General features: G+C 39.4%; 1 protein-coding gene across 1 annotated transcript in view; it reads right to left on the reverse strand.

Annotated features, from left to right (window-relative positions):
• Positions 1-16,015, reverse strand: part of HERC1 (HECT and RLD domain containing E3 ubiquitin protein ligase family member 1) — a 223,057-nt gene that overhangs the window by 165,605 nt on the left and 41,437 nt on the right. Inside the window, exons 3-4 of the mRNA XM_049783985.1 lie at positions 9,625-10,580; positions 1,473-1,568 (exon numbers count right to left, since the gene is read on the reverse strand). Coding sequence (XP_049639942.1) covers positions 1,473-1,568; positions 9,625-10,554 — 1,026 coding nt within the window. The 5' untranslated portion in view covers positions 10,555-10,580. The remainder of the gene's footprint in view (positions 1-1,472; positions 1,569-9,624; positions 10,581-16,015) is intronic.

The following is a 16,015-nucleotide window of genomic DNA, read 5'->3' on the forward strand; positions in this document are numbered from 1 at the left end:
ACTTGCTTCTTAGATAAAGGACCAAAAAGTATTAAGTGGAGTAAAGAAAACCTCTTCAACTAGTGGTGGAAAAACTGATCAGTCACATACAAATAAATGAATTCAGACCAATTTCTAATACCATATACAAAAGTCAAATGAAAACAGATTAATTCCTCAATCTCAGACCTACATTAATCTGTTACACTGAAGAAAACATAAAACTTTCCATGACATTAAAACTAGACACGTGTTTAAGGAGTTAACATCAATGAGCAAGCAAGGAGAAGCAAAGATAAATAAATTAAATTAGAAGCTCCTGCATCCCAAAGGAAATGATGACCAAAAATCAATGACACCCAGAGAGGGAGAAAATAAATGCCCATAATTCAGTTGATAAAAGGTTAATATCCAAGATATATAAAGTACTGGTCAAAATACAAGAAACAACAGCAGTCCCATCAAAATATGGAGAGAAGGGGCTGGAGAGATAGCATGGAGGTAAGGTGTTTGCCTTTCATGCAGAAGGTCCGTGGTTCGAATCCCTGCATCCCATATGGTCCCCTGAGCCTGCCAGGAGCAATTTCTGAGCATAGAGCCATGAGTAACCCCTGAGCGCTGCCAGGTGTGACCCCCCAAAAAAATGGAGAGAAGAGATGAACAGACACTTGCTCAAAAAGGAAATACAAATGACCAAAGAGAATCTGAAAAAAAAAAAAAAAAAAGTTCTGCATCATTATGGCAAATTAAACAACAATGAGCTATACCTCATACTAGAGAGACTGGTAGGCATCGTAAAGAACCACTACCTGTGTTAGTATGGAACAAGGGCCCTCACTTATTGCTGGTGGGAATGTCAACTGGGAATGTCAAATATCAAGCTGATGGGAATGTCCCTTTTTTGGTTTTTTGGGTTTTTTTTTTCCTGAGTAACACCCAGTAGTGCTCAGGGGTCACTCTTTTTTTTTTTGTTTGTTTGTTTGTTTTGGGGCCACACCCGGCAGTGCTCAGGGGTTACTCCTGGCTGTCTGCTCAGAAATAGCTCCTGGCAGGCACGGGGGACCATATGGGACACCCGGGATTACGAAACCAACCACCTTTGGTCCTGGATCGGCTGCTTGCAAGGCAAACGCCGCTGTGCTATCTCTCCGGGCCCCAGGGGTCACTCTTGTCAGTGCTCAGTGGGACCATATGGGATGCCAAAGACTGAACTCAGGTCTGCTATCGAATAATAATTTGTAAGCCATATGCTTTTAATCTGTTCCATTTAATGAAAAATAATTTTAATTCAAGTTGCTAGCACATAACAAAATTCAAAATGATTAAAGAGTATGTCTCATTCCTACCCCTGAATACAGACACCTTAGCATCTTTCTAGAAGTCATTTTCTTGTAGAAAGTGATTTTCAGCTTGCATTCTTCCCAGAAACTGTGCAGATTATTTTAAAGGATAAATACATGCTATGGTATTTTAAGAAAACATAAAAGACATACCTCTTCAAAGAGACATAAAGCTGCCTCATAGAGTGAACACAGGCCATCAGATGTTCTTGTAGGTTCCCTCCACTGACTTCGATCAGCAGATGAACCCTAGATTTAAAACATTCCGGTAGCATTTGGGAAACAGATACATGGATTATCATCACTTAATTAGTTCACAAAAATATATAAGAAACTGTCTATATGATTATAGACATTAAATTTAATTAAAATTAAAATTTTAATTAAATTTAATTAAAATTAACAGGTTACAATACCAACTTTTACAAAGCATAATAAAAAACTTTAGCATAAATTAGTAATTTAAGAGATAGATTCCTCAGTAACTACTTTATTATGACTGAAAGAGTCACAGGGTTTCAGAAACAGATTAGGAGATAGAATATTGCCAATGACACATTCTATGGGTGGCCGATATTCATTAATGGAGTCCCAGAAAATAGTCTCCTGCACTAGGGCTGCCCTGCCACCTGCTCACAAGAATACAGGCACTTGAACCTAGGCAGCTTGAGTAGCATCCCTGCACAGGACAGCGAACATCTTACTACCAATTGCCCATAAGTCAGTCAAGCATCTCTTTCCAAGCAGAGCAAAGAACTACAGCAGCTCTTCAGACTAAGACTTTGTAAGATTCAATATCTATTACCAGAAATCTTATTCTCACTGAAAAAAAACCCAACAAATCAGAACATGAATTTGATCTCAATGCTCTCTCAAATTTGTTTTCTTGTGTATTTTGGAGTCAGATGGGGGTATAGAGCCACATCCAGCTGTACTTAGGGGCTACTTCTGGTTCTGTGCTCAGGAATCACTCATGGCACTACTTGGGGGAATCATATGGCATGCTAGTGATTGAATCAGAGTAACCCACATAAAAGACAAGTAGCAGTAGTATCTCTCCAGTTCAAATTTCTATATCTTAAGTCAGCTCTATTATGGATTTATAATCCTAAAATCCTGACTTTATTTCAAAAGTTATGGCATCTAAAATTTTTGTAGATGACATAAAAAGACAGATAAGCATAAAAAATATGCCCTTCATAATGGTGGAAAGATTAATCTAGCTGCCCTTTACAATTCCATTTAACTCTAAAATTGTGATTTTTAAAAGTTCAACTAATTTCCATTAACATAATACTGATTAATAACAGGTCTTCAAAAAAATCATTTCACTCAACTACTATTTATTACAACTGTTAATAAAAATAATCAACTCCCAGCTTGGCCCATGTCAGAGTCATTGGCACAGTCTCTTCCTGTCTACATGAGTTTTCTCTGGGTATTGCAGCTTCCTCCTCCATCCCCAAGGTGGGCCACCAGTTTTGAACTGTCCTAATCAGTGACTAATCACTCTGTGTGATTGAAGGGAATCCTCTAGTGCTGGGGCCAGCCAGCCTTGAGCTGCACAGGCATTAGACACACTAAATTGAAATAAGCAGTATGGAAGGCAAATGAATACAAATATTTTAGTAACTATAATGAGGTCTTGGGATCTTAGAAACTTAGTGATTTTTTTACGACTAGAAATAAGTCATAGGAACTCAAGTACTATTTATATCAATAGCACATTTTGTAAATTGGTAAAACCAATTGCTCAAAGTTGAGGCTTCCAATGACACCAATGAAATAAAGTAGATTTACTGTAAAGAGAGGCATATGTTAGCTATTTGATTTATTGTTGAATCAAGTGCTAATTTGCTGCTGACACATCACATTTTCTTTTCCTTTATTTAGAGTAATACTTTTCAGAAATTAACATGGACACATGTATTATCTGATGATTACCTTAAAAATACAGACTTTCACTCAGGAAATAGTGGTGGGGGCCTGAGATTTTGCATTTCTTTTTTTTTTTTTTTTTTTTTTTTTTTTTTTTTTGGTTTTTTGGGCCACACCCGGCGGTGCTCAGGGGTTACTCCTCGCTGTCTGCTCAGAAATAGCTCCTGGCAGGCACGGGGGACCATATGGGACACCGGGATTCGAACCAACCACCTTTGGTCCTGGATGGGCTGCTTGCAAGGCAAACGCCGCTGTGCTATCTCTCCGGGCCCGATTTTGCATTTCTAACAGCTTCCAAGAGCTGCCAATGCTTTTGTTTGGGGCTCTGACATGGAATCATAAGATTTAAGTAAGATTTACAAAGGTAACTTGCGGGGCCGGGCGGTGGCGCTGGAGGTAAGGTGCCTGCCTTGCCGGCGCTAGACTAGGACGGACCTCGGTTCGATCCCCCGGCGTCCCATATGGTCCCCCAAGAAGCCAGGAGCAACTTCTGAGCGCATAGCCAGGAGTAACCCCTGAGCGTCACAGGGTGTGGCCCAAAAAACAAAAAACAAAAAAAAAAACAAAGGTAACTTGCATGTCTAAAATCACACTGGAAGCTGAGCATTAACTGGGTCCAGACATAGAAAGTGCTGCAGTGTCAAATACTTTGACTCCTCAAATTCCATTATAAGCTGGGTAACACACCCAGGTGAAAATGCAATTCTATAGTCCTAATTTATGTTGTCTATTTTGTTTTTATTATTGGGTCACACACCCAGTGGTGCTCAGAGCTTATTCCTGGCTCTGTGTTCACAAGACACCCCTGATGAGGCTGAGAGGAACACATGTGATGTAAAAGTTCAAACAGCTGCAGTGCATGTAAGAGGCCCAGATTCAATGCCTAGCACCAAATCTAAACCATATGAGGTCCAAGAACAAAACAAAAACTGTTGCAATGACTGCCACTGTCCATAGGACTCAGTCCCCAAACACCTCAGCAATGAAGACAGCTTGGTAGCTTCATCTTACTCTACTCCATAGATCCCGGGGCTTGTTTTCCCATATTTCAACATCTTGTGAATTATGGTCATCTCAACTATTAACTTTTCTTTTTTGTTTGTTTTGGGGCTGCGCTTAGTGGCACTCAGATGTTACTCATGGCTCTGCACTCAGAAATCACTTTGGCAGGTTTGGGGGAACTATATGGAATGCCAGGGATTGAACCACATGCAAGGCAAACACCATATTCACAGTGCTGGGCTGAAGCGGTGGCTCAGGGCGTAAGGCGTCTGCCTTGCATGCGCTAGCCTAGGATAAATCGTGGTTCGATCCCCCGGCATCCCATATGGTCCCCCAAGTCAGGAGCAATTTCTGAGCACATAAGCAGGAGTAATCCCTGAGTGTGACCGGGTGTGGCCCCCAAAAAACAACAAAACAAAACAAAACAAAACAAAAAACATACCTACGGTGCTATCGCTCCAACTCAGCTAAACCATTGAAAATGTGTTCTACTTTTCATCTAAGATCAGAGATCATTCTTCAATGTGGCATTTCTTGTCCCTTCCCCTCCACCCTCTACCAGTATCCATTACCTCCTCCCTATACAGATCTCTATCAGACATTTATCATTAATTTGAAGTCCATGCTGAGGTCAAGAACACTACAAAGGAACACTACAAAGCTTATTCATCTTTTTAATCTAGAGGTTAATAGTTACCTGAAAGTACAGAGTTAAGGTGCTGCCTTGAATGCAGCATATTTATGTATAATTCTCCATACATTTGATCTCTCAAGCACCACCAGCTGTCACTCCTGAGCACAGAGAGGAATAGTCCCTAACACCACAGGGAGTAGCCTCAAAATAAATAATAATAAATACTGATCAAAAATAAAGAGAATTCAAAGATGTATTCTGGCATACTCCTCTTTATTTAAAGAAAAGTGAATGAGTATCTAGTATGCTTTTACTCAAACACATTTAAAAGATATGAGTGATGGCAGTGGTTAAGAGGAGGCATTTCTGGGGCCAGAGTAAGAGAACAAAAGGTAGGGCATTTGCCTTGCATGCAACCCATCCTGTTAAACCCCCAGCATCCCATATGGTCCCTGAGCTGCTAGGAGTGATTCCTGAGTACAGAGCCAGAAATAAGCTCTAAGCAAAACCAGTATGGCCCATAAACAAAAAGGGGAAGGAAGGAAGGAAGGAAGGAAGGAAGGAAGGAAGGAAGGAAGGAAGGAAGGAAGGAAGGAAGGAAGGAAGGAAGGAAGGAAGGAAGGAAGGAAGGAAGGAAGGAAGGGAGAAAGGGAGAAAGGGAGAAAGGGAGGGAGGGAGGGAGGGAGGGAGGGAGGGAGGAAGGGAGGGATGGAGGGAGGGAGAGAGGGAGGGAGAGAGGGACGGAGGGAGGAAAGAGAAAGAAAGAAAGAAAGAAAGAAAGAAAGAAAGAAAGAAAGAAAGAAAGAAAGAAAGAAAGAAAGAAAGAAAGAAAGAAAGAAAGGAAGGAAGGAAGGAAGGGAGAAAGGGAGGAAGGAAGGAAGGAAGGAAGGAAGGAAGGGAGGAAGGAAGGAAGGAAGGAAGGAGGGAGGGGAAGGAGGGGAGGGAAGGGAAGGGAAGGGAAGGAAAGAAAGAAAGAAAGAAAGAAAGGAAGGAAGGAAGGAAGGAAGGAAGGAAGAAAGAAAGAAAGAGAAAGAAAGAAAAAGAAAGAAAGAAAGAAAGAAAGAAAGAAAGAAAGAAAGAAGAGAGAAAGAAAGAAAAGAAAGAAAGAAAGAAGAAAGAGAGAGAGAGAGAGAGAAGAAAGAAAGAGAGAAAGAAAGAGAGAAAGAAAGGAAAGAGAGAAAGAAAGAGAAAAAGAAAGAGAAAGAAAGAAAGAAAGAGGAAAGAAAGAAAGAAAAAGAAAGAAAGAATAGAAAGAAGAAAGAAAGAAAGAAAGAAAAAGGAAGAAAGAAAGAAAGAAAGAAAGAAAGAAAGAAAGAAAGAAAGAAAGAAAGAATAAAGAAAGAAAGAAGAAAGAAAGAAAGAAAGAAGAGAGAGAGAAAGCAAAGAAAGCAAGAAAGCAAGAAAGCAAGAAGAAAGCAAGCAAGAAAGGCAGAGAGAAGAAAGAAAGAAAAGAAAAGAAAGAAAGAAAGAAAGAAAGAAAGAAAGAAAGAAAGAAAGAAAGAAAGAAAGAAAGAAAGAAAGAAAGAAAGAAAGAAAGAAAGAAAGAAAGAAAGAAAGAAAGAAAGAAAGAAAGAAAGAAAAGAGAGAAAGAAAGAAAAGAGAGAGAGGGAGGGAGGGAGGGAGGGAGGGAGGAAGGAAGGAAGGAAGGAAGGAAGGAAGGAAGGAAGGAAGGAAGGAAGGAAGGAAGGAAGGAAGGAAGGGGCAGAGCAATCAAAGAAATGAAGGAACGAAGAAAGGACCTTGCAGATAGACTCAAGATGATGAGGATTAGTTAACAAAGTGTTTGAAAAAGATTAAACACACTATACCAAAAAGTCAATATATTCATATTTACTGTGAATATTTTATTTGGGGAACATGCCCAGAAGTGCTATGAGGGAGAGGATGGGGTAAAACTCCTGGCACTGCTTACTCCAAAAGGCCCTCCAGTCCTCAGAGCTTTCTCTAGAATAAGAAAAGCAAGGAAAGCAATCTAAGGAAAGCAATCTAGTTTCCTTCTCATTAAGGAGCAATATTTAGAATTTAGAGGGAACAAGGTTTTTGATTTAAGGTAATTAGCATTTTGTTTAAGACAGAAATTAAAAGTTGGGATATAGCTCAGTAGTAGAGGACCTGTCATGCATATATGAAACCCTGGGGTGCATTTGCCAGCACTGAGGGGAAAAAAAAGGAAATAAGTCACAGGCAAGTATATAAACACATAACTATATTGTACAATAAATCTTTTCAAAACAAAATAGATTCTAAAATGAAAAATAATATAGCTTCTGTGACCATAAATGCATAGTTTGAGGTCATTAAATGACATTACATATTTGAAAATAGTGCATATTTAGAAAATGTTACCTTAATGCATTGAGAATAAGACAGTAAAATTACATAAGTGTATATGAAAGTGAGTAGGTTAATATTAAGTGAGAAAACACAAAGAGGCCTAAATGTCTTTCACAGTTGTTCCCTCACACCAGTCTTACTCAAATCACTGTAGTTCTTTTATAGGTCTAGTTTTCATTTCAAGGAGGATTCCAAAATATACCCAAAGTATATAGATCTCTGTTCTCTTACCAAAATTATATATTGTGAGCAAATAAAAACCTGCATATTTGTTTGCTTGGCTCTGGGCTTAATTTTATTAACATTAAGAAGTTCAAAATTTCAAATATTATTATAAAAAAAAATCTCCAAGTATTTTTTTTTTTTTTTGGTTTTTGGGCCACACCCTTTGACGCTCAGGGATTACTCCTGGCTATGCGCTCAGAAGTTGCTCCTGGCTTGGGGGACCATATGGGACGCCGGGGGATCGAACCGCGGTCCGTCCAAGGCTAGCGCAGGCAAGGCAGGCACCTTACCTCTTGCGCCACCGCCCGGCCCATCTCCAAGTATTTTTATAATAAAATCAGTTGCAAAAAATTTGACAAGCATATATCATTCAGTTTGCAAATACAAAACAAACCCCAGGAGAATATGCACTAGTTTGAAAATAAATTCAAGTTAACTGGTTTTTTTTTTTTAATACAATAGACATATCAATAGTGTTCTACACTTGATCAAAAGGAAAAAGAAAAAAGACACACAAATAATTTACAAGTGGCATTTTTGGTTATTTTAAGTAGATTGACAGGCATTTCATAAAGGATGCAAAAATCACCAATGAAACTCAAATAAAATTAAATCAGTTTTTAATGTCATTATGTATATGTGTGTGTATATATATATATATATTCGGGCTTTCAAGATTGGTGAGTGCACCAACAGCCTAACACTAACCATGGGAGGTTTGGGTTTTTTTGTTGTTTTTTTTTTTTGAAAGGAGGTGGGGGTTGATTTACTTTACCACTATTTCTGACTCTGTGCTCTAGAGTGACCACAGGTCAAGGAACCATATATGATGCTGAGTTAGCGGCATGCAAGGCAAGCACCTTGACCCCCTGTACTATCTCTTTAGTACCATCAGAGCTTCTGGAGGCAATGAGTTATCTCTGGCCCTTTGCCCTCCAGGGATCTAAAGAGCAGAACTGTTAGATCTGCTTAAATAAATCTGGACAGCACCACGGTTTGAACACAGGGCCTCATTTTTGCCAGGCTTTAAATGTCTGAGCCAACCCCCGTTCCCTAAATTTATCTTCTTACTTGAATGAAGTGGCATTGCTCAGGGTACCATGTAATGCAGGAATTGAACCTAGGCCTCTCACATGTAAAGCATTAACTTCTTTGACTCATCTTCTTAATCTCAACTTCTTGAAATTTCTGTTCTTGGTTTTCACAAAGACATTACATTTAAGACTTACTACTTCTTTTTGTTGTTGTTGATTAATTTGTTTTGAGCTTCACCTAACTGTGGTCAGTGATTCCTGGCTCTGTGCTCAGGAATCACTCCTGGCAGTGTCAGGGGACATATCAGGTACTGGGGATCAAATCAGAGTGGGTAAGTGGGTAACCCTTCTCCTCTAATACAATCTCTGTCCCCAAATAAGGCTTTAAATGTATTATACTGAACTTTATTTTACCATTCATCCTTTAAAATGGTAGCTTTAGTTCATTATGATATGTAAGTAATCAATTTCCTTCAGTAACAAAGTCTTTCTATAAATTTCCAGCTAATTCAGGACACCATTTATGCTTGCTTCCATGTCATAAATAAGATGCCTGCTTTAATAACAGTAACTAAACTAGCTAACTTTCCCCTTTCCAATCTCTGCCCTTATAATATTATTTCTTGTTTTCTTTTACCTCCTTCTTTTAATTCTCTGAATTAAATATTAATTAAATAAATTACTTTTTTGTTCTCTTTTCCTTGTTTTAAATCTTAGAGTTCACTGAATTAAATAAAAAATATCTGAATTAAATTTAGTATCTGACTCCAGGATAGGCTGCTAGTTTCATGGGGCAAAAATGAACTCTTTGCTGTATCCCCTGGGTCTAGAAAAAGATATAGCATTTGTTAATGCTTAATAAAAACTGAGTATATGTTTTGAAAGTCATTGTTTTCAAAAGGCTTTCACAATCCTTAGATGACTCTTCTCATATTATACATGGGTTTATTGATCCATGATTCAGTGATCTTAATACTGCACCAATTAACCTATCTTTAAATTACATATTTTTATCTACATGTATGGCCTGTACAAAAAATCATTTGTATCATTCACCATGATCACCAATTCTTTAAAATCTATACAGACTTTTCCCAAAATGTCAAGTAAGTTGCAAGTTGAGATTTACAATACATACCAAAGAACGCCGCATCTGCATTAATATAGTCATGAAGCAGTCAAAGCTGATCATTCCTTCCTGGCTTGATAGTAGTTTGCTTTTCTCCATAGAATTGACAACTGCTGAAGCCCCCAAAGCCATTTCTATCCACTCAAGAAGATACCGTAAAGAGCCTCGCTGAGCTGCTAAACCAAGCAGCAACTCGGAAGCTAATCTACGACCTAAAGTGTCAGCCCCTGAGTTGGGAATAGTTACTCCTTTAAGAAAGGTTGTTACTTGTGATAAGCAGTCCAAGCCCATTGGTGGAATCTTGCTTTCATTTGCCAAAGACAGTGGTGGCAAAGAGCTCACAACTTCAATTGCAGTGTGAATAACATCGTTGCAAAGACTGAGACCAGATCCTGACACAGGCATCATCCAGCTTTGCCTTAGAAGTGCAAATAATAAGCTCAGACCAGTTCGAACACCCATTTCTATAAGTGCATCAGTGCTGGAGCGGGGCCGTTCACTAACGGAATGGACATCTGCTGAACCACAGCTGCTCTCTGGAGAATGCTGTTGTTGTTTCACTTTTCCCTTGTCATGATATTTATTAGAAAGTGCATAAAAGACACGTTGGAGGACAAGTAGTCTTTTTCGAAGTGCTCCAGCAAACGGGGAATCGGAACATACCATCTTTGCTAATGCTAACTGGCTGCTAAGAAGAGCATCCAAATAGTGGTCCTGCTCATCGCTTGAAAGAGACTCGCGTTCAAAGTCTGGCAATTGTGGTCCTTTGAGGCACAAAACTTGTTGGGGCAAAGGTATTACTTCCTTATTGCTAACTAACTTGGAATACAGCACTGAAACTCCCTCCCTTGTGGCAATGGATTCGCTGTCCTCTGTGATCCATGTGCTATTCAGGTGTTCAAGCCATTTCAGTTTCACTGGTGGAATCATAGTTGCCATGTTGACTTAATCATCGGCCATTAGTTCTATACAGAAAGAATAAAAAAGCAGATATTTTATAGCTGGTTCACAATACTTTTAAACTTAAAAAAAAAAAAAAAACCTCCAAAATTATGTTTTAAATAGTTTAAGCTAGTGACAGTAAGAAGACTAGATTTTAGTTAAAATGAACATAACCAGTGCTAGTATTTTAGTTTGGATAAGCAGATCATGGACTAGATGCAAGAAGAGCTTTGGTAATCAGATCATGGTTAGATGTAAGATATTAAATTGGGAAGAAGTGGATGAAGAGAACATAAAAACACTCTGCAATCTCTTCAAGATTCTTATCAATCTAAAATTATACCCAAAGTTTAAATTTTATTTTTATGATTTAAATAACTTTCCTCTCAAGGTTCTGGTCATTTATCAGTATAACTGAGTTCAACATTCTGGTAATTCATACCTCGAACCTAGACCACTGCTCTGCACTCTAAACATATACATACACAATTATCCCCCTGACCACCCCATCTAAATAACTATCTAACAGGCATCTTAAACATATTCAAAAGTCAAGTCCTGATCTACCATTATCCAAACTTGTTTCAGTAAATAGCAGTTCTTGTTTCTTTGATAAAGTTTGATTTTTCCCTCTTTTACATTCTAAATTCCATCAAATATATCCAAAAATCCAACCAGTTTTCACCTACCCAATGCCAAAACCCCAATCCATTAAGTATTCCTCTTTCTTATATTTTCTTTTGGGTGCCACACTGAATGACCTTCCTATGCCAGGGATTAAATCTAGAACCTATCACATACAAAATACATGCTTCAACTCTTTAACCTATCTCCTAGGAATTAAAGGAGCTTTTTCGTGGTACATATATACAATGGAATACTATGCAGCCATCCAGAAAAATGAAGTCATAAAATTTTCCTATACATCATGGATGGACATGGAAACTATTAGGCTAAGTAAAATAAGTCAGAGGAAGAGAAAGACACAGGATAGTCTCACTCATCTGTGGGAGTTAAGAAAAATAAAAGACAGTATGGCAATAATACCTAGAGACAACAGAGATGAGGGACGGAAGAACTGGCCCACAGTATGAAGCTTACCACAAAAAGTGGTGAGTTCAGTTAGAGAAATAACTACACTGACAACTATCATGACAGTAGTGAGTGAGAGAAATAGAATGCCTGTCTCAAAGACAGGCAGGGGGATAGGGAGGAGGGACATGGGGGGCACTGGTGGCAGGAAGGTTATACTGATGAAGGGGGATATACTTTTTGTGACTGAAACCCAAGTACTAACATGTTTATCTTCATGGTGCTTCAATATATTTTTAAAAATTCATTAAAGAGAGTCAGAGAGATAGACCAGCAAGTAAGACACTAGTCTTATACACAGTCAACCCATGTCTATCCCTGCACTACCTATGATTCCTTAAGCCCCTCCAGAACTGATCCTGGAACACAGAGCCAAGAGTAAGTCCTGAGAAATTCTAGATGTCTTTTACAATTAATTAATTAATTAATTAATTAATTAAAGAATAAAAGTATTTTCCCTAGATAGTGAGGGCATGAATGTTCCTAGAGACACTTGAGGGAGCCTCCTGAGTTGAAAATAATGCCAGATTAAAAAGACATTTGCTAACTTAATTTTTAAATGCTAAAAGATAAATTAAATAAAGTATCAATGTGCATGCATTTATATGTGAGGCCAGGTATATGATAAAATTAATGGCAGAAGTTCAGTGGTCAATGAATAATACGTGTCTGTTCCTTTTGAAATATTTTTATTTGAAATTTGTTTTGTTTCAGTTTTGGTTTGGGTCACTCTTAATGGTGCTCAAGGATCACTTCTCACAGAGATCTGGTTACCATATGGAGTGCTGGTGATAGATCTGGATTGGCCACATGCAAGGCAAGTGCCCTGCCTGCTTACTATCTCTGCAATCCTCTATTTTTGGGGGGGCTCAAACCCGGTGGCACTCAGGGGTTACTCCTGGCTCTGTGCTCAGAAATCACTCCAGGCAGGCATGGGGGACCATATGGGATGCCGGGACTTGAACCACCGTCTGTCCTGGATTGACTGCCTGCAAGGCAAATAGCCTACCTCTGTGACCATGAATAAAACTTTTTCAAGATATCTTACAGGGCTGGAGCCTAAAGGGAAGATATTGAGCCTTGTCCAATGCCCTGCTAAATGTCTTTGTACCCCTGGTTCCTAGTGTCACTGCATCACTGCACCTAAGCAGTGGGTCATCCGACCCCTATAGCCAGCAGGCCCCTGGGCCCTTCATGCACTGCATGCTGGGATTTGAACCACTGTCCTTTTGCATGCAAGGCAAACGCCCTCCATGCCATCTCTCCAGCCCCAAAACTGCTCTTTTTAATTTTGTTACTCTGACTGCTTTAAAGGAATGTGTTGTTGCTCTGAGTTGAACTTCTCTTGTTAGTAGTACATTTGAAGATGTCAGAATGTCTTTATTTTTCAAAGAGGGGCCTCCCAAATGGTGCATGAAGGGCCCAGGGGCCTCTGCTGGCTAGAGGGTCGGATGACCCACTGCTCATGTGCTCAATATCTTCCCTTTAGGCTCCAGCCCTGTAAGATATCTTGAAAAAGTTTTATTCATGGTCACTTGGAAACATATTAGTAGAAAGTGTTTCTTCTCTTTCATGTCTTCCTGGTGTTACTTTGTGTCTTGTCACTGTCTGCCTCAATCTGCAAATAATTATTCTAAATGTATCTTTCCCATACACACATTTCCTATACAGTTTCTGCTTTTCCATTCTTAATTGAGAGAGCACTCCATTCCAAAAATCATAGGATTTCTAGATTCTATACAGTCCTCATTTATATTTTTAGAATTTCTATTTGGGAGAGGGTATAACAGAGATGCTCAGGGGTTACTCCTGTCTCTACACTCTAGAATTACTCTGGGGAATTCGTGAGAACCATGTGGGTTGGCAGGAAGCAAATCCAGATCAGCCATCTTTGTGTAAAGCAAATGCCCTACCCACTGTACTATTGTTTCAGACCCTAGGGTTTCTTTATTACCATGAGTCTTTTAAAGATATATAAAATTTAAATAAATTCTCAATTTCAACGTTCTCTCAACGTAAATGGATAATTATTATTAGTACGTATTCTAGGACTATCAAAATAGAAAGTAAAAAAACAACAACAAAAAGTTAATGGTAGTTGTATAAATATCTTCCTAAATATCTTCCCAGAGAGTAAGAAAAAAGATGGAACTGGGGCCGGAGAGATAGCATGGAGGTAAAGTGTTTGCCTTGCATGCAGGTCAGTGGTTCAAATCCCGGCATCCCATATGGCTCCCTGAGCCTGCCAGGAGCTATTTCTGAGCATAGAGCCAGGAGGAACACCTGAGCGCTGCCGGGTGTGACCCAAAAACCAAAACCAAAATAAAACAAAACAAAGATGGAAATGAAGCAATAGTACAGTGATAGTGCTTGTCAGCCACCTTGCATGTAACTGATCTGGGTTCAACCCATGACATTGCATATGGTCCCCCACCCCCGAGACCTCCAGAAGTGATTTCTGAGTGCAGTCAGGAGTAATCCCTAAATGCCTCAGGGTGGGCCCAAAAACCAGAAGGAAGGAAGGAAGGAAGGAAGGAAGGAAGGAAGGAAGGAAGGAAGGAAGGAAGGAAGGAAGGAAGGAAGGAAGGAAGGAAGGAAGGGAGGGAGGGAGGGAGGGAGGGAGGGAGGGAGGGAGGGAGGGAGGGAGGGAGGGAGGGAGGGAGGGATGGGGAGGGAGGGAGGGAGCGATAGGGAGGAAGGGAGGGAGGGATGGGGAAGGAGGGAGGGAGGAGAGAGATTCAAAAACTAAAAAAGAGGGCCCGGAGAGATAGCACAGCGGTGTTTGCCTTGCAAACAGCCGATCCAGGACCAAAGGTGGTTGGTTCGAATCCCGGTGTCCCATATGGTCCCCCGTGCCTGCCAGGAGCTATTTCTGAGCAGATAGCCAGGAGTAACCCCTGAGCACCGCGGGGTGTGGCCCAAAAACCAAAAAACAAAAAGAAAACAAAAACAAAACAAAAAAAAAAAACTAAAAAAGAAAGAAAAGAGAAGAATGCAAAGGAAAAGAGCTTATTTAACACAGAGCAGGACTAAATAAAATCATCTCAGAAACTGAGTTACAAAGTATCCACAAATGAGACATTGGTTCCCCTCATATAACATTCATATTAGGAAGTCTACAAGTAAGAAAAGCTAGATTTATTGAGGAAGTAGAAATTTTGAAACCAAGGGAGACTGGAATGTAAGAGAGGGTAAGAAATGGACGGTGATGAAACAACAAAATACCACAAAATAACGGCAAGTCCTTAAGTCATAATGATAGCTATAAGGAAGACAAAAAAATTCAGAGAAGCAAGTAGAGATCAGAGACCTCTGTTAGATTACAGAAGTTGTTATGAATCCTCAGCTAAGGTTTGGGACTGTGTAGTAAACTACCTGATCATCTTAATTGACATAGAAAAAGCATCAGACAAAATATAACACTGTTGAATAACTGTCGGCAAACTATGACTAGAATGCAACTACCTCAATATAAGTCATAGAAGAATAGGGAACAGATTCCATGATGAAGACTGTAAGTTTTTCCTCTAAGATCAGAAACAAGGCATAGATGCCTACTTTTGCTACTTCTACTAAATACTCTGGACATTCTAAGTCAGAATAATTGGGAAGGGGGGGGGGGTAGAAAATTAAACTGGAAAGAAGCAAAATTAGATTTTACTTTACCTATTTGGGAGACCTTGAATTCTATATGAATTTTAGGATCAAGAAATTAAAAATAGAATTGCCAAAAGATCTAGCAATTTCTGGGACGATATCCAGAAACACTGAAAGCAGAATCTTGAAAAATATTTGTTCCTAAGGTGTTCATACATGTTCATAACAGCAGTATTCACTATAGCTAAAAGATGAAATCATGCAGGTATACCAACAGGCAAACAATAAATAACACAGTAAAAATGTATGAAAATATTATTCAAAAATAAGGGAATTCAGACATAAAGTCCTTAGAACCAGGACACTGGGATTGGTGAGGACCCAAGGTCCCTCCAGCCCCAAAGGCGTGGCCCTGAAGACCCTCAGCATGCTGGGGTGGCCTTTCAACCCCCAGTAGCAATACGTTCTGGGTTTTGCACTGAACCACCAGCCAGATGGGATGAGAATCACCAGTGGGGTCCCTGGATCACCTGAGCAGGAACCTTCCTATATGCCCCCCAAAAGACTCAGCATATTATTTTATGTGAAATACATCAATCACAAAAAAGACAAATACCCATGATTCTAGTCAAAAATCATACACCCTGAAAGTAGAATTATAGTTGTAAAAGTAAAGGAAAAGTTGTTGCTTAATGGGAACAGGGCTCCAGTTTTATACGATTCAAAGTTAAGGTACTGGACATTGGTAATGACTGAACTATATGAGTTC

Source organism: Suncus etruscus, chromosome 1, assembly GCF_024139225.1.
Source record: "Suncus etruscus isolate mSunEtr1 chromosome 1, mSunEtr1.pri.cur, whole genome shotgun sequence".
Lineage (NCBI taxonomy): Eukaryota > Metazoa > Chordata > Mammalia > Eulipotyphla > Soricidae > Suncus > Suncus etruscus.